General features: G+C 52.0%; 11 protein-coding genes across 11 annotated transcripts; 4 read left to right on the top strand and 7 right to left on the bottom strand.

Moving 5' to 3' along the window:
• Positions 1-920: 920 nt before the first annotated feature.
• On the bottom strand, positions 921-2,791 carry AYO21_02878 (hypothetical protein; the record flags this gene model as incomplete). The annotated part of the gene is made up of 5 exons (XM_022652854.1): positions 921-1,208; positions 1,262-1,393; positions 1,449-2,340; positions 2,390-2,522; positions 2,572-2,791. 5 exons carry the CDS (start codon positions 2,789-2,791, stop codon positions 921-923), a joined length of 1,665 nt encoding a protein of 554 aa, XP_022514879.1.
• Positions 2,792-3,373: 582 nt separating this feature from the next.
• Positions 3,374-3,924, bottom strand: AYO21_02877 (hypothetical protein; the record flags this gene model as incomplete). The annotated part of the gene is made up of 3 exons (XM_022652853.1): positions 3,374-3,502; positions 3,578-3,622; positions 3,685-3,924. The coding sequence occupies 3 exons, from the start codon at positions 3,922-3,924 to the stop codon at positions 3,374-3,376; spliced, it is 414 nt and encodes a 137-aa protein (XP_022514878.1).
• A 1,354-nt stretch (positions 3,925-5,278) lies between these two features.
• On the top strand, positions 5,279-6,220 carry AYO21_02876 (ubiquinol-cytochrome c reductase, iron-sulfur subunit; the record flags this gene model as incomplete). Its single annotated transcript, XM_022652852.1, has 3 exons — positions 5,279-5,612; positions 5,720-5,888; positions 5,968-6,220. 3 exons carry the CDS (start codon positions 5,279-5,281, stop codon positions 6,218-6,220), a joined length of 756 nt encoding a protein of 251 aa, XP_022514877.1.
• Positions 6,221-6,852: 632 nt separating this feature from the next.
• On the bottom strand, positions 6,853-8,376 carry AYO21_02875 (hypothetical protein; the record flags this gene model as incomplete). The annotated part of the gene is made up of 1 exon (XM_022652851.1): positions 6,853-8,376. The coding sequence occupies one exon, from the start codon at positions 8,374-8,376 to the stop codon at positions 6,853-6,855; it is 1,524 nt and encodes a 507-aa protein (XP_022514876.1).
• A 623-nt stretch (positions 8,377-8,999) lies between these two features.
• Positions 9,000-9,830, top strand: AYO21_02874 (hypothetical protein; the record flags this gene model as incomplete). The annotated part of the gene is made up of 1 exon (XM_022652850.1): positions 9,000-9,830. One exon carries the CDS (start codon positions 9,000-9,002, stop codon positions 9,828-9,830), a length of 831 nt encoding a protein of 276 aa, XP_022514875.1.
• Positions 9,831-10,166: 336 nt separating this feature from the next.
• Positions 10,167-11,753, bottom strand: AYO21_02873 (hypothetical protein; the record flags this gene model as incomplete). The annotated part of the gene is made up of 1 exon (XM_022652849.1): positions 10,167-11,753. One exon carries the CDS (start codon positions 11,751-11,753, stop codon positions 10,167-10,169), a length of 1,587 nt encoding a protein of 528 aa, XP_022514874.1.
• A 552-nt stretch (positions 11,754-12,305) lies between these two features.
• Positions 12,306-12,719, bottom strand: AYO21_02872 (hypothetical protein; the record flags this gene model as incomplete). Its single annotated transcript, XM_022652848.1, has 1 exon — positions 12,306-12,719. One exon carries the CDS (start codon positions 12,717-12,719, stop codon positions 12,306-12,308), a length of 414 nt encoding a protein of 137 aa, XP_022514873.1.
• An 817-nt stretch (positions 12,720-13,536) lies between these two features.
• Positions 13,537-14,820, bottom strand: AYO21_02871 (hypothetical protein; the record flags this gene model as incomplete). The annotated part of the gene is made up of 2 exons (XM_022652847.1): positions 13,537-14,589; positions 14,644-14,820. The coding sequence occupies 2 exons, from the start codon at positions 14,818-14,820 to the stop codon at positions 13,537-13,539; spliced, it is 1,230 nt and encodes a 409-aa protein (XP_022514872.1).
• Positions 14,821-15,080: 260 nt separating this feature from the next.
• Positions 15,081-15,761, top strand: AYO21_02870 (hypothetical protein; the record flags this gene model as incomplete). Its single annotated transcript, XM_022652846.1, has 1 exon — positions 15,081-15,761. The coding sequence occupies one exon, from the start codon at positions 15,081-15,083 to the stop codon at positions 15,759-15,761; it is 681 nt and encodes a 226-aa protein (XP_022514871.1).
• Positions 15,762-15,931: 170 nt separating this feature from the next.
• Positions 15,932-18,097, bottom strand: AYO21_02869 (hypothetical protein; the record flags this gene model as incomplete). Its single annotated transcript, XM_022652845.1, has 1 exon — positions 15,932-18,097. The coding sequence occupies one exon, from the start codon at positions 18,095-18,097 to the stop codon at positions 15,932-15,934; it is 2,166 nt and encodes a 721-aa protein (XP_022514870.1).
• Positions 18,098-18,337: 240 nt separating this feature from the next.
• Positions 18,338-20,841, top strand: AYO21_02868 (hypothetical protein; the record flags this gene model as incomplete). Its single annotated transcript, XM_022652844.1, has 3 exons — positions 18,338-18,395; positions 18,447-19,818; positions 19,869-20,841. 3 exons carry the CDS (start codon positions 18,338-18,340, stop codon positions 20,839-20,841), a joined length of 2,403 nt encoding a protein of 800 aa, XP_022514869.1.
• Between the last annotated feature and the right edge of the window lie 1,249 nt (positions 20,842-22,090).

Below are 22,090 nucleotides of genomic sequence, written 5' to 3'. Positions count from 1 at the left end.
AGGACAGGCACAAGAAGGGCATTAGCTCGGTCGCAACGAGAATCTAGTAGGATCGAGGTGGTGGGAAAGGGAGTCAGATCAGAATGCGCAGGTCAAGAACGGGCTGCGGCTGGCATGAAGAGCAAAAGGCAGCTTGTTCTCGAGATTGCAATGAGGCTGCAGGAGGGGCCTGGCCAGGTTTAATACTTCTCGGACCATACGAGTATGTCGAGCATGCCCCACTAGGGCCCGAACGATTCTAGTAGCATGCTGGCATGAAGCCATGCTCTCAGCGGCCCTTTCGACCCGGCCCACGGCCCACTTGCGAGTTGCCTACCAAGGGAGACGCCTTTGAGTCCTGGCGGCGTTCGTGGAGCCAGCTGGATGCCTCTCCCTCGAGTGTGTATTGGTCGGGTCAGCCACATTTCCTTCAGCTGAGGCTCCAGGTGGAGGCAGCGCGAGGTGTCTTATTGGTCTCCCTGGGGTTACTCGCTAACAGCTTCAGGGATGTGGCCTCGGGCGCGTCCTTCCGCTCCAGGGAGGCCTGGGGAGGTCAGCGGTTTAGGCGTATGTAGTCTTCCAAATTGGGGCATTTGGTGAAGCCATCGCCCGTCCAGAGAGGGGTCAGAACCGATGTGTGTGTGTGTGTGTGTGTGTGTGTGTGTGTGTGTTTTGGGGGGAAACATGTATATATCTAGGTCACTAGTTGATGGTGGTCGCTTGTCTAGTTGCCGGAACAAGTACCCCGAGTAGATTTTGCTGCAGGGCTCATCTTGGTCTTCTAGAATCTGTTTCTTGGGACCGAGTCTGATAGACCATTTTGATGACTGAGAACAGAATGGGAAAGATGGGCCAAATGCCACCTGAAGAAGACATGCGTTTCTAGACGGGTTCGTAACCTAAGTCTGCGATTGGAGATCACAACGCAAACCCAGCCAGGCTCAGACCACACTGCCAGCGTTGTTGACAGTTGGTAGTATCGTGTCAAAGTTGGGGTCTGACATAGAGCGAGTGAGATTCCGTGGCTGTTGCTTTTGACTTGGATCATCCCTTCCCCATCTCTTTTTCTCTGCAATCCTAAGGGCCCAAAATGCTCCGATGAATGTGAAAAAGGTCAAAGGCAGGGTCACTTGTAACCATCTATACATTGCCACACTGGAGAAGACGCCATCGGTAGGCGGTCCCCCAGCCTGATCCTGATACTTGATAATATCGGTGCTGAAGAAAGTCTTGTTTTGTCAGTAGGGAGATCTATTCGGGTGGATGTTGGCCTTGCACTTACAGAAACAAATGTTGCGGGGAGATAAACCAAGGTGACAATAGTGATGATTCGCATGACAATGGCTTCACCTTCCATGTTCAGGTTCAATTCTTCCATGCGCTCTGCTGCTTGGGTTTGTAGCAGTTGGATGATCTAGGAGGACTGTCAGTTCTGGTTCTCCCGCCCGTTCTGTATGTGCCACACTAACCAGCTCCTTTCTGTCTTTGGTGATCTTGTTCAGTAGATTCGCCCGAACAATTTGCAGCTTCAAGTTCGATATCATGTCGGTGGCCTGGGCTATGAATGTGGTTATGTCGGTGTCGCATTCATCTCGCAGGGTCTGGGGTATCTCTTTCTTGGTCCTGAGGCTGTCGTAGAAGTTACACAAAGACTGCATGACGTCCACATTGGCTTCCAGCAGCATGATGGCTTCACTAATCTGGTCTTCCCGCGCCGTAACGGTTTGGAGGTGTCGGATAGTATAGGTGTACTGCGCTCGGCCTGACCCACGGAGACCAAGGACTGCCATAGAAGTCTCCTTTTCAACCAAAGACTCAAGCCATAGTATGTACCACCGCCAGTTTGCCGTCGACCAGTGAGCGAAGAGCAAATGGGGGCCAAGGCTGGCTCGAAAACTGTTCTGTAACGTGTCAAATGTCTTGTTCTCTGGCCTCCCTTCCGGGCCCGTCAACGACTTGTAGCGTTCGAGCAGGTCGTCCCCCCCTTTTGTCACTATCCAAAGCGTTGTGCCGTAGACAATGTCGAACCGGTGATGTATTGCGGCAGGCTGAACTGACCACTCGTTCAAACTGATGTTCTTGGGGTCTTCAGACTTCAAAGTCACCGTTTTCAGATTGTAGCACAGCTGGTAGAGTCGTCCACTTCGCCCGAGACTTGGGACCGGTAGTCCACGAGGCGGATCGGACAGAAAGCTTTGTTGGCGAAAGCCGCTGAATCTTCGATCCCTTGGCTCGCTCTGTGCACCAAAGACAAACATGAAGTCTAGGTAAATAGGCATGACCTGATGGTAGGAGAAAATCTCGCACATCAGTTGACGTGTGATGTTCAGCGGAGCCCGGGAGTGCTGGCCCTTGATATATCTATAAATTCTCAATGATGGTGAACTCTACACAATGGTGACAAGCTCACATGAATCGGGACCCTGGGTCTCTTCTTTGTGCAATAATTACCGACTTTGCCGGGTTATTCGCATCAGGAACCAGTTGTAAACCCAAGAAGTTCCTCGCTTTGACTGCATCGTGCGCATTGAGTTTCTCCAGCTCTGGTATGACTGTTAGTTATGCAACGTAATGGAGGAGTGGCAATGGCACCATTTCCAGATGCATTGTGCAGGTCTCGAAATGAAACTTCAATATCCGCATCAGGACCACAGTCGACGAATAGATCATTTTCGACACGGTCTAGCAGCCGTTTATATATCTGTAAATCGCCAGAGTAGGTGTCTGTGCTGCTAGAAAGCAGGTTCTCCGGATACTGGGCCCAACTCAGATACGATTCCTGTAGCTTCGATGGGATCTGTAGTTCTTGCATTGCTGAAGCGAGAGAGTGTGTATGAGAGTGTGTTGATACAGAAGAGTGTTGACGGGGACGTACGGCTCTCTAGTTATATTGCTCCTTCTCGTTCCGCCACCTCGATGGCGGTGCCCTTGTCGGCGGATGGGCATAGACAACCCTGCGCGGCGGCAACAATCGCCTACTGAGCCGTGCTGGCATTCTTCAGGACGAGGATTCCTGAGCATCGAGGTTGGAAAAGAGAAGGAGTCACTCTTGGCTACAGCGCCTAGTGTAAGTGGCGGGCGCATTTCACTTCGTACGGGCCGAAATAAGCGAATCAATAGAATGATTTGCCCAACAAAGCCTCCACAGCCATGAGGGGAAAGCCACAGCAATACCTTACTCACACTCGTACGGTGTAGAGGGGGTCTGCAGGGACAAGGGATAGGCAAACTAAGCACCCAACTCAGCCTCCTCACCAGCCTCAGCCAAATCTGCCCGCTTGAACCACTTTCCACAGGGCCTCGCCTTCTGCAAACCTGTTTTGCCGCTCAGAGCAGCGGCTCGGTCCTTGGTGGAAATCATCTGCCGAACAAGGCATCCAGCGTAGAATGGTGGTTACTTGCCGTCTTTGTGCTCGGGGGACACCGACCGACGTTTCTCCGCCCGAGACGTGGCCGGCGCGTGGAGGTTGGTGTTGGCATCCGTCGCACCGTCCCTCAGCCGTTGTAGCTCCTTCTTGTCCACCTGGTGTCGACATTCAGCACAAGGCGTTCCGGCCAGTGTGGTTCAAGGCGTTAAATAGAATCCATTGAACCTTACATCATTCAAAGGCTCGGGCACATCAAAGACCCATTTATCGCCCACCTGCGACACCACAGAAGATTAGAACGGAGCATCACACAGGCATTGCTTTGACCCAGACATACGCGCTCTTCGTTGAATTTGAGCCCAGGATATTCTGATTGTGGGAATCGTCGCTCGAGATATCCTTTGAGCTTTTCCCATGTCATGCCGTTGTACACGCCGTATCGCTCCCGGTAGACTTTGTATTCAGGGTCCTTTTTCTTGGCTTGTACAGAAAATGACTCGGTCAGTCTGCGGCCCAAGCTCCGACCATGATTACTACTGTCGCCCGTGGGCCTGCGTCGCATATCGGAAGAAGACATATTGCCTGTGATGATAGAGAAGAATCCAAGAAAATGGGCAAAGGAGTCGACTTTTCAACCTCGTCCATCCGCATACCCGATCAAGACAGGGAGGGTGTAGGACTTCAGCTGACCGGTGTGCGACACGAGCCTATGCGGGCATGTGAATAGGATTGTTGTGCGCCGAATCGAGATGGGTAGGCTCTCGCAGGAGAGTTCAGTCGATGTGGCGTTAAACAATGTCCAGTTATTGGGCACCCGCATGTGATTGTCTTTAGGGAAGGCATGGTTGTCCTGTAGACCCTGGAAGAATCAGCAATCAGTAGGGTTAACGCGGTTTAGGTGTGGCATGCTCCCTTCAGGGCTTTGCAATTCCCTGACGCCCTAGTCTGCCACTGATAAGAAGACTTGGAAATAAGCCTGAACAGTACACAGGCTCAAGCAGACCACGGCGGCCCAGTCGGCGGTGCCGCGGGCTGTTTCGGTTTGGCGCTTTTGTGAGAGCTTCAGCGGCATCATTGGACTGGTCGACTGCCCAATATCGTCTGTGTGGGGGCTTTCTAGGGACAACAAGTCTTCACATGAGGCTCTCAAGAGGGTTTTGGCCAGGAAATGTAAGTGAGTCAATGTGCTGCTGCGTCTGCCCCGAGCATCTGTCCGCATGGCGCAGGCGAAACCTAGAAATCCGACTCCAATCAAGCAGGAAACATCCCTACCAGCAATCATCATGTTCGTAACCACGTCTTTGTAGGAGTTCCCATGGCTCGAAATTCGCCAATACACCGTGTGTCACTATTGGGGCTATAATTCTACATCGGTGAACAGCCTATTGCGACTGTAAAAGACGAGTTGCCTTGCTCAATTGCACTTTACTCTATGCCTCATCTATATGATTTTGGAACATCCTCATCATCCAACAAGCTCATCAGAATCATAGCACGTAGCTTTAATCGCCCTTAGCCGCACGGCTCGCTCGAGGGTAGGATCTTGCGGATGGGGTCTGAAACATTCACCGTACCTAGGCAATTGGAAAGGCACAACAGGTCGCCATCACGCGCATGATTGTCGACGGCAGGATCTGGAAATTGACATCTTGGTGATGATCATCCGCAATAGCTCTCAATGGTGGCAACAATTTGATGTTGGTGGTCGGTGTATGTCAAAGTGTTGAGAGTACCACCTAAAGGTCAAGCATTCGGATATTCTGGTCATTTGATACTGGAAGCTCCCGGCCAATCAGCGTCGATGCAAAAGATCTGATTCTTGGCGGCACCTCGGGCTCCTTCTCAATTGCGCCTCAAGTAAACCAGCTTCAACATTTCCTCAAGCTTCGACTTCGACGACCACAGTCTCTCTTCTCTTCCTCACACTCACCATGCGTCCCGTCCCGACATCAGCGGGCTCTGCCCTGCGCACCTGGACCCGACACACCCTTCCTACCAGCTCCACCTCCGCTTCCTCATCCTCTCGTCTTGCCATCACAGCTTCAAATATCCCCCAACGACGACTGGAATCCTCCGGGGCAGCAACATCCGGTAGCTCCAGCTTCCAGAGCCCTTTCCGGACGCCCAAGTATGATACACGCAAGATCCCCAGCTTCAAGACGTACGAATCCAAAAACTCCGAGGTCACGAATCGAGTCTTTCAATATTTTATGGCCGGGTCAATGGGATTGTTGGCTGCTGCCGGGGCGAAAAACACCGTGATAGGTAGAGACACCCATATTGGAGCTTCAGCATGCTAGGATCATGAGCCCATTGCAGCGGTGCAACGGATTCAAGTGGTACAGAGCTGACCGATTTGCGAAACTGCACAGACTTCCTAGAAAACATGTCTGCATCTGCCGATGTGCTGGCCCAGGCCAAAGTGGAAATCGACTTGGCCTCCATCCCCGAGGGCAAAAACGTCATCATCAAATGGAGAGGAAAGCCAGTCTTTATCCGTCACCGTACTGAAGACGAGATCAAGGAGGCTGAATCTGTTGAGTACGTCCTGGTTCCCCCTCAATTCCCGAAGGCTATGTGCGCTCTTAGGAAGCTATCCTGTACTAATAACCTCCCACAGCCTCTCAATCCTCCGTGACCCCCAGAAAGACGCCGACCGCGTCAAGAAACCCGAGTGGCTTGTCATGTTGGGTGTCTGTACACATCTGGGATGCGTCCCCATCGGCGAAGCTGGCGACTTTGGTGGCTGGTTCTGTCCTTGCCACGGTTCGCATTACGATATTTCGGGACGAATCAGGAAAGGACCTGCGCCATTGAACTTGGAGATACCTGAATATGATTTCCCTGAGGAGGACAAATTGATCATTGGTTAGAAGAGTCGTTCAGGTGTCAAGCAGGAACAGACAGAAACGCTGGACTGGGTGAGTACTGTGCTCCATTGGCGGCGTGACAGTGGTCAAGGGCGAAGAGAACAAGCTAGGCACAGAACTTGGGAATCACAAGTGTTATTGTACATATTAGACAGCAAGACGCTGGGAGATGTCGGGTGGCAGGTGGTCGGAGAACATCTAAGAGCATTCCATCACCTGGTTGTAAGGAGGGCAAGCGAGAACTGCCAAAACAAAATCCACATATATTATTTATTTTTCCATTTCATCAAAGCCCCCACGGTGCTACCTGAGTCTCTACATTCCGTCGAATCTCATAATCTAAGTCCAGGTTTTCTCCCTCTCTGCCCCCAAGTAACCCTGGGGTATGCACCCGGGAGGAAACGTGATATATATGTAATATATACAACAAGCTAGGAGAACTCATTCTGCGGGTCCCAGCTCTTAAAATGGACCCCAATGGAACATCAGAGTCAAGGCATCGTGGCTGGGTCGGGTCAGCTTGGGTCAGGGTAGAGTTGGTTAGGCTCAGGTGGAGTGCGAAATACGTATGTACATAACAAGGACCAACAGTACTGGACTCGGTAGATGCATATATATGTACATAAAGTCGTACACTACCGTGGCCGGAGGAGCACAAACAGGAGGCCCATGATGGCCATGCCACCAGCAACCCCTTCCATGGCGACGGTGGTCAGATCTCGCTGCGAGACGAGGATCTTGTGGTCTTCGCTGAACAGTGCCCTCAGGGAGTCCTCGTACCAAGCTAGAGGCGAGTCCGGGGATGTCCAGCGTGAGAACCCGTTAACGGGCTGCGTAGAGGTGATCTCCTCGGCAGGGATGCTGGGAAGAAGCGAATCGGGAGCTTCCACAGACACGGCCTCTTCAGCTTCGAGTTCACGTGCTGTTAGAGTTTCCGCAGCTGCTTCGATGTTCGATAATGGAGGTGGCGTTGGAGCTTTCTCGTCTGATGTTGAGCCCGTGACGGCGTCGACAATCTGTTCCGCAATGTTGTCCGCCACTGCCTCGACTTTCTCGCCCGTTGTCATGCCCTCCACAGCTTCTGCCATGCTCTGGTTCGGCTGTACTATTGTCATCTTGGTTTCCTCTTCCCTTTCTTTGAGCGCCATCTCCACCTTCTCCTCGAAGCCCTTCACCAAGCGTTTCCGTCGCCATGGTTCCAAGACGACCTGGAAGATGAGGAACAACAACACGTTGAGTCCCATCAGTCCCCATGTGCCCCAAGTAGACATCTGCCTTATCTTGTCACTCCAAATTTGCTCTTCGTGATACCGAGCTAGGATCGCCTTCGCAAGTTTGGTGGACGCTTCCTCATACCGAGCTTCTGCGTCGCTTACTTCCTTTTGTGCGGCGGATTCCGCTTGCTCATTGGCGTGATCCGACCGATATAGGCTGGTGAATCTCTCCAAGTCTGCAGGCGACCACGTATGCTTCCGGTGCAGCAGATCATTGACTTCACGCTGCGTGGTACTGCGTTTAGCAATTGCTTCGCTGTAACGGTCCCGGGCTTCCTTCACAGCGGCACGACACTCCTGGACCACAGATTCCTGACGTTCAATGTCGGTCTTCAGTGCTTCAATCCCCGAATAGCCTGTCAGATCATTGAGTCGGCGAGAGGCGGTAAAAACATGGGTTTGGAAGTTGTCCATAAAATGGCCAAAGCGTTGTTGAAGGTCCGCATAGCGCGAGGAGAGGGCAGACGGTAGAGGTTTACTGGGAGAGCCGGATGACTGGGCGGGTTCTGGTTTATCGGGCCTTTTGTTTTCCTCTTGTTTGGAGGCATGTACTATTGAAGAGGACTCGGGAATGGTGTGGATAATTGTTTCGTCTTGAGGGTGCTTGAGCTTGTGTGGCATCTGTGCAGCCGTATCGGCTCTTGAGTCGAGGCTCTCGCCTATTCGATCCTTCGCATCCTCTATCTCTTGATTGATATCCGACTTCTTCTCGCTATAAAACCGAGCTCGAACAGCTACTCCTGGCCGCTGGGGTGCCCATGGCTGCGCACTTGGTCGCACCACCGAGGAGAATTGACGGGGTAATGTGAGGGGTCGGTGGACAGGCTTCGCGGCTCGAAAGGCGGACCATAGTGTCTGGGACAGCCGTAGGGGAGCTTGCTGCATCGCGAGCAGCAATCTGATCTTGACATCCACCGAACCTGCGAACACAGTATTCAGTTTGTCGGTTCGGTAGAGCAGTAGTTAAACAGCTTCCTTTCCATTGATCGGCGAGTTTTTTTCGGTCGAGGAAGGTTTGCCGGTGCCGACAACGGGCGACATCAAGCAATTGATCCGCCAACGTCATAGTGTGGACGGAGTTAGTGAGTCGTTAGTACGAGGTATTAGTTGATATTTGCAGTCTTGGCCGGGATTCCTCTTTAGGCTATCGCTGGCTATGCCAAACCTCCCCGCCAAAAAATGAAGATCTCAATGCTGGCCAAATTGAAGAGAGAAAATCTCTAACCATTGAACCCACCAGTGCCCACCCCTCGTGTCTGACCCGACACTCACTCAAAGAATAGCCGGAAGTTCTCGTGCCGGACTCTTCCTCTCCCAAGACCGTTTTCAGTTGATCTTGTCCCCGGCAGAGAAAGACAAAACCGACATATAAGACCCAGCACTACAATATACACCCGGTCCATAAAGCATCTCTCTTCGCCCTGCCGCTGAATCTGTGGCATTTCTGCACCCCCTCAATTCCTCACCTTTTCGACCGGTGTCATCTCAAGTCGAACCCCCCCAAAAAGATGCCTTTCCCTCAAACCCTCGAGGCCAAGCCTCGAGTCATCTTCTTCACTGACTTCGATGGCACAATTACGCTCCAGGACACCAACGACTTCATCACAGACAACTACGGCATGGGCTACGATCAGCGGCGGAAGCTCTTCCGCGCCGTCATCGACAAGACCGACAACTTCCGCAACACGTTCCAGCAGATGGTGGACTCGTGGAACATGCCCTTCCCGCGCGTCCTGGAGATCCTCAAGGAGAACATTAGCCTGGACCCGGCCTTTCGCGACTTTGTCCTGTGGGCCCGCGAGAAGAAGGTCCCCGTCATCGTGCTGAGCAGCGGCATGGCCCCCGTGCTGGAGGCCCTGCTGAAGCATCTCCTGGGCGAAGACCTGATGCAGGACCTCGAGATCGTGGCCAACGCGACGCAGTTGCGCCCGCCCGAGAACTCGCTCGACAAGCCCAACGGCTGGACGATCCGGTACCGCGACGACTCGGGCTTCGGGCACGACAAGTCTCTCACCATCCGCCCCTACGCGGACGCCATCGCCAAGATGCCCGCGCACGAGAGGCCCACCTTGCTGTATGCGGGCGACGGTGTCTCGGACCTGAGCGCCGCGCGCGAGACAGACTTGCTCTTTGCCCGAGAAGGCATGGACCTCGTGACGTACTGCGAGCAGGAAGGCATCCCGTTTACGGAATTCAGCGGCTGGGACAGCATCCTCGAGGAGACAAAGGATATCTACGAGGGCGTCAGGACCGTCAAGAACCTCGCCGAGGAGGGTCTGCGCAGACACCGGACCAACTCTATTGAGTCTCACGGGGCGGTGAAGCCGACCATCAGATGAGCGCGCTGAGAGAGACACGCAATTTATAACATTGCCTGATCTCGACATGGAACGGGATGGGATTGATGGGTTGCAACGAGGACGATCATGCGTTAAGAATAGAAAGTGATATACGGGATTAGGTTGTAGAAGCCCTACAAGGACATCCCGCGACGGATTACAATAGACTAGGATAGACTTCGGATTCATATAGACCACGTGCAGTGATGGATAATCAAATGGCATATTTTGTTCGCCACACACATGGTACCTACCCCAGACTCAAAAGCACACTATTCCCCCCTCCATGTCTGCAATACCAAGATGACGTACTTTACTCATTGACCCAAAAAAAAATCACGAATGCTTTTCGTCATATTCATTCAGCGCCTTCCTCAAGACCTGTTCGTCCCTGGGCACCATCCGGACCGTGTACCGGCGCGGGACGCTGACGAGCTGTGTGGGATCCTGCACGCCGTTGACCGGGTGTGTGTCCACGACGCCAGTCCCCTCGGTCGGGCGGACGTCCTTGATCTCAAACGCGCTGAGCAGCCGCAGGTAGATGGTGTACATTTCGCGGTTGGCCAGGAGACTGCCCGCGCACATCCTGTAGCCGAGGCCGTACGTGAACAGCGGCGCGTCTGGCTGCTCGAGCCAGCGCTCCGGGCGGAAGACGAACGGGTCCGACCACACTTCCGGGTCCATGTTGCAGGCCCAGGCGTTGAGGAAGACGACGCTTCCCGCGGGGATCGTGTGGCCGTTGTAGACGACGTCCTTGACCGTGGCGCGCGGCAGGCTGAGCCGAAGCACCGTGTAGTATCGGAGGAGCTCTCTGACGAGAGCCACTATGTAGGGGATGGATTGGTCGTCGTACGCGTCACAGAGGATCTGGTCCTGTGGGTAGACCTTGCGAATCTCCTCGAGGGCCTTCTGTTGGATTTCGGGCCGTTGCGCAAGAAGGGCCATGGACCATGCGACCAAGGTGGTGAGTGTGTCCAGCCCGCCAGAAAGCATGGTAAGGGAAATGGAGATGAGTTCTTCGGCGTTGAGCTTCGCTTCCTTGTCGAGGATGACGTTGGCTTGGATGCAAGGTTGATGGATCCCCTTGGCCATCCTGTCGTCCAAGTCGTCGTTCAGCTTCTTCAGATATACGTCTCTTCTGCGCCGCATCTCCCGGGCATGAGCACTCCCAAAACTGAAGGGGTTCAGTCGTAGAAGCGGAATGTAGTCCTGCAGGTTGCCCGTGGTAGAGCGAAATTTGGACACTTCTTCCTCAACATAGGTGATTTCACCAAAGAGTTCGTCGTTCTGAGATGCCATGCGAGTCCCCCAATTCAACGTCAATGCCAACGATAGCGACAGACGTTGAATCATCGGCATCGGGTCTACAGGAGTCAGTCCACCGTCTCCATAAGTGATGAACTCGTTCAAGAAGTCCCGTGTCTCGACATCGATGTGTGGGATATAGGTTGCCACACTTGGTTTGTTCAGCGCCGATGCGGCACCTTTTCTTCTCCGCTTCAAAGACTCCGAGAAAGGGGATGTTCCTATTGTTGTTCCGCTCGTAGAGCTCACCACCTTATGAAAAGTGTAGAACTCTGGTCTGGAGGCTAGGGCTTGCGAGTTCGCCCCAAATATCTCGCGGGCAGCTTTGCTTCCATTCACCACTATGACCGGGACGTTGCCCAGCATGATTTGGTAGACGTTGCCATACTTTTGGGACCATAACCGGTATTGCTCAGCTGCGTTGAGGCGAATCTGATGGATGTTGCCGAGGATGGGTAACCCCGAAGGGCCACCGAATCCTGGGATACGGGCTTGATGTCTTTGGATTTCTGTGACAAGCAGATACAGAAGGGCGCAAGCTGCTGCGAAGTATGCCGCGAATGCTATCGGTGCTTCTTGAGCGTGGCCCACCAAGAGTTTAAGTGTATTGTCGATCATCTTGGTACCCCTGAGAACGATAGGCGAGCGGCAAGGCAAAGAGAGTAAGGATGAAAGGAGGAGAATAGTCTATACGACTGGGGAGACTGGACAGAGAGATACCCGGTATATATCACACATCAAACAATAGATCCACCCCGGAATTATGATGTGAGGGGGACGGCACTGTGGAGGAGATGCGAATCACCAACCAGGAAATCGTCTCATTCCGTGGTTGTTTTGTGGAGAGCGGAATCAGCACCGCTCCAACGTTGAGGCGGAGATCATCGCTAGAAGCATGTCCAGGATATAGCAACGCCCTCATTGGATCAATCTGCATGGTCAGGGTCAGTCGGTGGAGGGGCTCTAGAGCAAAAGAGCCTTTCTCCTCAGCCTGAAATATGCTGCAAATTGGCAGTTGCTGCGAAACAAAGGCATCTTGAGAACGGGTCTTTTTGAGAAAACAGCGAACATTTCAACGAAACTGCGTTGTCCTGTCTGGCTGGTACCTCGAGATCCCTGGTGGCGTTCGAGATGCCATGTGCTAGAACGGACAGGACATCCGCTCTCACCTCATTCTTGCGGAAACGATTGTAAGAATTTGGTCCCTCCAACATCATGATCAGTGACACCAGGAATCACATTGTTCCAGAATAGATTGCCCATGATCGGCATGCAGAGCTCTTTGTAAAGTCCACCTTGTCGATCGAACTTGATGCCGAGTTCGGTACTCTGCTCACTGCCCTCGACTTTTTTCCCAATCAATGTTTCTTCATCAAGTGTACCCGTCATGATAACAATCATGTCGTCCACACCAATGATTCGCCATGTGAGTCCGCTCCCACATTGAGAGCAAAAAGACCGGACAGCGGTTTCGCTTGACTGGTATTCTTTGTAGGTTGTGCATTTTGTAATGTCGCCGACAAGTTGGGACGGGTGAATAAGAAGGTCATGGGAGACCAACGCCCCAGTCCACTTGCGGCACATTGTGCATTGACAAGTGGCTCCCTGAAGTAGATCGTTAGATATGCCTACTATGCTGAAGACTAGGCGTCATACATTGGCTGGCCACGCTGCATCCTCTGGAAACACCAGCTTGTATCTGATGGAGCCGCAAAGACAACCGCCAGAAATTGATTCAGGCCTGGAAGCCATTGCAAGTGCCGTATCGACGAAGGAGAAGGAGGGAATGGTTTGACTAGATTGATGTTGGGATATATATCTGAGCTGTTGGGCTGTGACTGTTGGTGTATGCCCTATTCTTCCAGTGTTTGTGGGCTACTTTATACCCAGGGTGGCTTTTTCCGTCAATTCAACTTCTGATGGGACATGTTAGGCAACCACATTGATTGATAATTTTGTGTCTCAATGGTTGGAGCCAAGAAAGGTCGTCGAGGCATTCCCTGCACTCAATTGTCCGACTCAGAGACAAGTCAGCCGTCATTGAGAAAGTGCTAGAACGCCTACAGCACCATGTCGTATTCCCTCGTATTCGCTGGTCAAACGAGGTTGAAGTGCAGGGCAAGATGTATATACCAAGTGACCGGCCTCTCGACGAAGCTTGGCCGTGGCTTGTCAACTAGGCATCCAAATCCTTATCCTGCTATGGTGGCACGAACCATATAGATTCAACATGTGATTGGTGTCTTGTCCAGTTTGTATTTGGTCAGCAACAAAACTTGGCCGTGGTTTTGATTGTTGCGCTCTTCCGAAAAGCGAAAGTCCAGACGTGCCCAGCGACTATTACAAGCCATCTCAAAGGTATTGTTCGTATAATGTGCCTGGCTGAATACGGCGGGAAACTTCATTTTGTTGCTTTCCGGCTTCTCCTGGAACCTGGAACCGGCGCGGCTTTTCCACCAGCGGCGGAGGAGACATCATTTGCCCCGACAACTTTGTCGGTGCTCTTGTTTTGTTCTGCCTCCTTCTTTGCTGCTGCCCTCTTCTTAGCACCTATCTTTTCCAGGTGCTCGACCTGCTTCTCGCTAAACTCCCACAGCTTCTTCGCGACTTCTTCGTTTTTGACATCTGGTCTGAGAGGCTCGTACTGTCTGCACTCTTTGATCATCTTCCCTCCTGCGCCTCGACCATATTCAGCGTCCATGGCGGCGAGTAGGTAGCTCTGGGCTCCTTGAACAGGGGACTTGAGAATGAGCCACCACAACGGCCAACTGATCAGATAAAGGAACAGTCCCCATATAAGACCACCTGACAGCCAGCGGCGCGTGCCTGGTGTGCGGCAATAACCAGGGTCAATTATCAGCGCCCGAGCATTGTTGAGTTCTTTGTCTGGTCTTTTATATGCGTCGAGGTGTTTTTGAAATGCATATGCAAAGGTCATGACTGCCAATTTACTTCGGCTGTAGGAAACGCTTCCTGATTTGGAAGCTTTGTCTGTAGTTTCGAAGTCCAACTTGCCGCCAATGTAGCTGCTGCATGTGCTGAACAGAATCCTCACGTCTCGATCGGGAGGTTGCGCACGTATGGCTGGCGAAAGGATGCTAAGTAGATGGAAGGTGCTGAGATAGTTGATCATCCACTCGGCTTCCAGTCCATCCATTGTCTCCTGAGGTGTGCCGAAGTAAGGAGTCATCACGTTGGCACACAAAATGACCATGTCCAGTCTCCTTGGAGGTGCGTTGTCTACCCATTTTGTGGCAAAGAGCCGTATTGAATGCAACAAAGACAGATCGACTTGCTCGGCATATATCAGCTCATTATTTGTAATTGTTCGCACATCTTCAATGTAGTCCACAAGGAAAGGGTCCGAGGGGGCATGATGGGTCAGGAGGATGATCTGGGCGCCTCTCGTGGCCAGTTCTTGCACAACGGCAGCTCCTATGCCTGAAGTTCCTCCCTACAAACTGTGCGTCAGAACATATGTCGAAGATTTAAGAGGCAACCCTCTTACCGTAACCATGACCACCTTCCCATGCATGAGTCGTTCTGATCGACATCTCGCTCCGCTGAAGTACAGTTTCAGCAAAGCAATGATACCAACTAATGCTGCACCCTGAGCGACCGTCCAGATGAAGGGTATGTTCGAGAGACCCCTGCCGAAGCCCTCCGCCAGCAGAGGAATAGGCATCGTTCTCTTGGGTTGTTTGGAAGTGCGGGAAATGGAGTGAAGTGAATTCAAATCAGGGCAGGACAGGCAATATCGAGTACATTCGTACCTAAATAATTTGAGACAAAACTCCGCCGAATCCGCCTATCGCAGGCGCCGGGTGCCTGAAACCCACCCGGCAATGACGCCACAACGCCAGATATTATTCCTTCTCAGATACCCCAAAGCCTCTGAACAACAGCGCCAACAAAGGAATTTTCTAAAGGTTCTCTCAAAGAGTCATGGCAGACACAGATGAAGACTACTACATCCCGCCCCAGGATCAGCGCGTCTTTGGAGCTGGTATCAGACGCAAAAAGATCAACTTCGTCCCCGCATCCACTCCGGATTCACAGATATCTACAGCCAAACCATCAACCTCGACAAACGCCAGAGCCCGATATCTAGCCATTGTTTTACCGCGGGATACCGACACCTCTGGGAATACGGAGCGAGATCTCGAGCCGGACCAGGCCCAAGGCATATGCGCAGTGTGCCAGCAACCCGTCGCGGCCATCGACGAACTGTCTACAAGTCATGAAGCCTCAATCACACATCAAGTGTGCCTGAAACATTCTTTCCCACCATCCGACCTTGACCGCGGTCGGGTTGGTCTACGATATTTGTCAAGTTACGGTTGGGATCCTGATTCTCGAAGAGGGTTAGGCGCAAAAGAAGAGGGGATCAGAATACCCATCAAAACGAAGGAGAAAAACGATACCGTGGGTTTGCGGGAGACGGTTGATGAGGAAGAAACGAATGTGCTGAAGAAGAAACAAAACCCCAAGAAAGAGGAAAAAATTGTGAAATTGAACGCCAAAAGAGTCCGAATCATGGACGACGAGGCGAAGAAACGGGCAGAGAAGCTGAGACAGCTGTTCTACGGTCCAGACTTGGAGAAATACTTGGGACCCAATAGTTGACAATCCAACATAGCCGGCTTGAACCTGGCTCAAACCGTATATGGGAAGGGCTTGATCATCTCCCATGCAGTGACCAAGACGGGAGGACACGACTATACACAACATCTGCGGTTCCCCCTTCCTCCTCCACTCGACGCCACGCTAAGTCACCATCATACAAGCATGCGCTTCTAGTGCTTCTTGAAAAATCCGAGGTGTTTCTTCTCCTTATCTTTCTTCAACTTGTGCTGGCCACTATCACCAGACGGTGACTGGTAAGGTTGGGGTGGTTTCGAGGACGGGGGACCTGTCCCCACACCAGGTCGTGTCCCATTCTGTGGTCCTCTGCCACCAAGATTCATGTTCGCCATCGCGTCAGTCGGTGGTCGAACCTTTTCGGGTGGTCTGCCGTTTGCAGGTTGCTGAGGTCTTGGTTGTTGCTGAGCCTGTGGGGGAGGTTCCGTCATCCATGCTGGTAGTCGTGGGGCGGCTCGATCCATTGGCAGATCAAGCTGCCGTCGCCCAGCACTGAGTTGACTGACTTGCCGCAAGAAGTTTTTAGGTGTTATCATGTGGGTTGTTGCGAGGAAAACTTCTTTGCCAGCCATCTGTGAGACTTCATAGCAGGCTCGTGCTTCGGCGTAGGTGGCGCCGCCAGCAACGAACACAATGATGCGTTGGCGCGGTTTGTTGGATTGAGAGCGCGTTTGAGCCCATGTAGGCTTGCCTGTATTTCTGAGAGAAGTCTGAGAGACACTCATTTGGCTGTTTGGGTCATTGAGATGTGGCTTCACAGGAGGGAATACATTAAGGTCCAATGTACCCTGGCATTGTTCTTCGAGCATATACCTCAGCGCTGGCTCAAATCGTGACAGACTCACTTCCTCCATGTTGCTGACATCTCTGATCTTCGGTGGGAACAACGGCGTCGGAGTAGGCGTCACATCTTTCAACTGCTTTTCAACCCTTGCTCCAAGAGTTATCAGGTTATAAATGATTTCCCCATCCATCGGTGAGAGTTCGCCGTGACATCGCAGCTTTTCGATGTCTCCTCTCAAAATGCCATTCTTGTACAAGATGTATAAAATCAAAAGTCGAACTCGATCTTCATGGACGACGCTGTCATCGTCAAGCAGTCTGACAACCTGATCTGCTAGATTCTTCGGTTTCTTGTTCTCCTCGTCAAGCCCTGTGGCAAGAGATTGCTCGACTGAAACAACCTCTAGGAGTTTGCGGTCTGCAAAGATTTTGGCGCATTTCTCGGCCATGTCAATATGGAGTGAGAAGGCTTCTTTACCTTCCTGGAATTCCGGGAGTCCCGCTAACATGTCCTTGATGGTGTTGATACTCGCCGGTTGTCCATCGTTATCAGCAAACTGGGGATTTTTGGCTTGGAATTTCCTGAATTCCTCGCTCAACTTGACTAGGAGATCTTTCATGTGCATGTGTCGGTGAACAACCCAGAGGTTATCTTTCTCTGTAATCTCCACATCTTTTTCTTCCTGATCGGGTTGACCTCGCCTGATAATGTTTCTGTATGTTATTTTGTCCTCATCGTCTCGTATCGGTAAGAGATCCATTGCCATGGCCTGATATGTCAACTCATGGACAAATGGAGACATCAGATCCATGGATCTGTCTGTGATCAGTAGAACCGCTCGAGGCCGATTACCAGGGTTCTGGGGAGGAAAATCGTTCCGAGGATCACGAGCATAGTCGTCCAACGCACTCTGGACGAAGCTGGCGAGATGGTAGCACAGGACATCAGCAGCGTGTCTTTGATGCTCCCTAGGCTTGTAGAATCTGATAAGAGGGTATTCGCCTAGAGACACGCATATAGACACGAGTTTCTGGGTCACGCCGTCCAAGTGGTCTTTAACCAACGAGTCGCAAGCCGGGTGGAAGAGCACATGAAAACTCCATGGCTCGCGAAATGTGACGAGGTTGCATTCTCGCGGAAAATACTCAACGTTCAACGTTCGAGATTCGACAATCAACTGTGCTCGAGACTCTGAGCGGAACAGCTCTTCTCCATGATTCCTGGGTAATTGGGAGGTCCAGATGAGGTGAGCACGGCGGTACCTCTTTCGACTGAGATCAGCCTTGAGGCTTTCGACTATGTGCGGGAGAGGGGAAAGGAGGTAAATCGCATCGGTGTCGGGGAGGCTCTGCCTGCGGTCTTCGAGAAGTTCGATATTGGTTATGTTGGCGTTCAGTATATCATCCTCTTTGCATACATTGTACACAATTCGTTTGCTTTGCTCATCCAAAATCAAGACTTTCCAATCTCTGCCACTGGTAGCCCGAATCGTGCCTAGTATGATATTCCGCTGAATGTCGAGGATGGAGGTTGCCATGGCCGGCACAAGGATTCAGAGTGAGGAGTCTTGCTCACATACTCAAGAACATTGGATGACTCCAAGACTCTGCACGCACAGTTCATCAAAAGCGGAATGAGAAGTTCTGTTTCATGTATCCGTGCACCGACGGGTTTTGTGGTGTGGGATACTTTGCCGCAGGCTGCTGCGGTGACATTGGGCGGCACTCCAGCCTCGTCCAAAGGTGGGCTACCACGTGATAAGGCTGCACATGTCAATATGTCACCAACTTTTTTCGATGACGATGATGGGGAGCGCTTCCTCTCCTACCAATTCTGTATAGTAGCGATTCGGCGAGGTCTACGAGGACGGAAAACCCCTATCATAGTTATCTACGCTGTCCTCCTGAAGTGTGCCTCCGACGTCGCTCAGATCTGCCGGGGCATGTACATTCCCTCTACTCGTCGAGCGCAATGCCTCTTCTGTTCATTTCGAGCCTTCTTTGTACCGACGCCGAAACGATGTCCTGAAAATCTGCGCAATTTCTCTGCCACCGCCAGGCGAACAGACCGAAGACACCATAAAGCCGCACCTACCGTGAGGTCTGTTTTCTCCGAACCTTCGAGGTCTCGCCAGCCAAGTCGGCGTCCGATCCTCAAAACATTTCAGATCTCACCCGATGCGAGCTCCAACCGCGTTCGGGTCAGTCTGTCGAAGCTGAAGAAGGAGTTGGAGTCCACAAAAGTGACAGCAGAATCAGAAGTCACACAACTGGCAGCGCTCGATCCTAGTGGGACATACTGGCCCGCATTCAGGCAATTGCTCGAAAACACACTCACAGCGCGCGGTGCCTCAGAGACCGCAGATTTTGACGGATTACTGTCTGATATCGGTCGCGCTCAGTTGGGTGACTGGCAGAATGAACTCCCGAGAGTGCTACACTTTGGCTTCATTGACTATGTCCTGTTTAGAAGGGCACAAGATGCCCCGCAGGAGCGTTCGGCACTCGACGATCTACAATTTCCTATAGAATGGTATACCAATGCTCGACAGGTGCAAAGAGATGTCCACCTGCACATTGGTCCTACCAATTCAGGGAAAACCTACAACGCTTTGAAACGTCTGGAAGAAAGTGGAGACGGATTTTACGCAGGCCCTCTACGGTTGCTAGCACATGAAGTGTACTCAAGGTTCAAAGCAAAGGGCGTCCCGTGTGACCTTATCACTGGAGACGACGTCAGATTAGAGGATGATCCCAATACAAAGCTACGCGCCTCGACTGTCGAAATGGTCGACATATCCGCACGGTTTGAGGTTGCCGTTATTGACGAGGTGCAAATGATGGCTGACCAGGATCGGGGTTGGGCATGGACTCGAGCTTTCCTTGGTGCCAACGCAAAGGAAGTGCACATTTGCGGAGAAACTCGGGTGCTTCCCCTTGTTCGAGAGCTGACGGCATCCACGGGAGACATACTTCATGTGCATGAATATAAGAGGCTGAATCCGCTCAAGGTCATGACAAAGAGCCTGCGAGGAGATCTCAAGAACCTCCGCAAAGGTGACTGCATTGTGGCATTTTCGGTCATCAACATTCATGCATTGAAAAAGCAGATCGAGTTGGACACAGGACGTCGTTGTGCCATTGTTTATGGTAGCCTCCCACCCGAAACTCGCGCACAACAGGCTGCGCTGTTCAACGACCCCAACAATGACTACGATTTTCTGGTAGCAAGTGATGCTATCGGCATGGGCTTGAATTTGTAAGTCGCCTAAATCGTGTACGAGGAAAGCAAACTGACGTCTGGCTCAGGAGCGTGAAACGCATTGTCTTCCACAGTGTTTCAAAATTCAATGGGACTTCTATTGTGCAGTTGTCAACCGCTCAAATCAAGCAAATCGGTGGTCGCGCTGGACGCTTCCGAAATGCGCATCAGGCTATGAATAACACCCCAGCCGCATCGGAATCTAACGTAGGTCTAGTCACGACTCTCAACGACGAAGATTTACCTCTTGTGCGAGCCGCAACGGAATCGGAGGCTGCCCCTATCAAAAGAGCAGGTATGCTTCCACCCGCTGAGGCAATGGAGGAACTCGAGGGTCGTTTGCCCAAGGGGATCCCCTTCGAATACATCCTGCGACGGTTGTGCGGAAAAGCTGCCACACATGAGCGATTTCGAGTATGCAGTATTCGAGACCAGAGTCGAATTTCTCGAGTAATCGAACCCGTCCGAGGTTTGACCATGACTCAACGCATCATGTTGACAGCTGCACCAGCTACTTCAGCCTCCCAAGCGATGGATGTGGTTATGCGAGCCTTTGCGAGATGCGTGGCAGAGCGACGACAGGTAACGATCGTTGACGTCCCTGAAGTTCAGCTTGAGGTTCTTGAGAAGCCTGTCTCAGGAGACCGAGCATATCTTGAAAGCCTAGAAGACCTTCACAAGTCGCTCGTCCTCTACCTCTGGCTAAGTTACAGGTTCCTGGGCGTCTTTAAGGACAGGGAAATGGCCGTGTACGCCAAAGAGCTGGCAGAAGACCGAATAAACACCTGTCTCCTTGAGTTTTCTGCCAACCCCGATCTGCGCAAGAGAGTGTTGTCATACAAAAAGAGGATGGCTCTTCCTCAAATCCAAACGGACGAAACTTCGACTACAGAACAAGAGTCTCCTTCGGAGCTACCAGAGGAATCTGATGCCCTTCCTGTGGACTGGATCCGGGGTTCATCAGGCGTGGAGTTCGAGGATTCTCCGCCTCTACAGTCTTACAATGTAGCGCATGGATGAATTTCGAACACGCTATCGTTCGGCTGTCTCATTTTCTTGAGGAGAAATCGCATCCTGGCAAGGAGGCTTGATATACTCGATCAGGAGACGATGTCGAAGCTTCTAAGGACACCCAGATGCTACAGATTTTGGGCGCGAAACCACTTTAAGATACAAAGGCCACGTCGTGCACAGACAAGTGTGTGTATGTGTAGCAGTGGATGGCTTTTTATTTGGTTGCTATTGTGCTACCTTGTACCAATACCTCTTATTCGACCAATACCGATCCCCGTGCTTCGTGGAAGAAACTCGAGGGCGAGCCAACCGTCGATGTACTTGCCATACTCATTGTTGAGTAGCCACTTTGTCAGCGGTTGACGGGTTTGATGCTGCCATTTCGCGAGCGAGCTGGTCCTCGGTCTTTTTGTTGCCATGCAGGATCAAGCGGTTCAAGAAGCTCCCTGGCTTGCCTGTGTCATGTCCTTCTTTTTCTGCATCATCGGCCTCTTTGGTGACATAGTCCATGGTTTCTTCGTCGGCTGAATCATGCTCGTCAAAGTTGACTGCACACGAGGTTAGCAGCGGTGTATATGACACTGAAAGCCACGGAGACCAGAGGGAGACAGTGAATGCCTGAGCTTTGTGTCAAGCCTTGTGGAAGTTTCACAGGCTCTGGGCGAGGAGATGGAAGTGCATACTCTCTTTGTCTTTGTGGCTGAGACGGCGCTTGATCTTTGCCCGAATGTTCTCCATTTCCGGTGATGACTATGATAACAGACTGGACTGGGGCGACGCTCTTTGCAATGCCAAAGGATTGTGAGGGAAGGACTCTGTTGTAGAAGGGTAATGGATATCTGGAGGAGGAAAAAAAGACGGATTGTAGATTCTGATGGCGGGGTGAAGGTACCTTTTTCTACTTACTTGAGCTTCAATTAGAGGGTCAAGGAGGGGTGATCTACTGGCATTGACACAGTGCAGGCACCGTCGTCACCATCCATCCACCATGTAATAATATGATATCCAAGGTCTCGACCTAAGAAAGACCCTGCCGTTCAACTGTCGACAAATCGAGCCTATTCGCCAGGTGCCACCAAGTGACCCAACGGAGCTGGGGCGGCCTGCGCCACCCAAGCTGCCGCCACCCAGATCGAGCCAACCCAAGCGAAGCGAGGTTTGTTTGATCCGCAGCCTGCATCCCGCTTGCCGCTTCTCAAAAATTCCATGTCCATCTCCAACATCGAGAATACATCACCAAGGGCCGACAACTGGC

The sequence above is a fragment of the Fonsecaea monophora genome, assembly GCF_001642475.1.
Source record: "Fonsecaea monophora strain CBS 269.37 chromosome Unknown Scaff13, whole genome shotgun sequence".
In the NCBI taxonomy this organism is placed as follows: domain Eukaryota; kingdom Fungi; phylum Ascomycota; class Eurotiomycetes; order Chaetothyriales; family Herpotrichiellaceae; genus Fonsecaea; species Fonsecaea monophora.
Note: the sequence above shows the minus strand (reverse complement) of the source record. Positions and strands in the feature narration are given on the sequence as shown.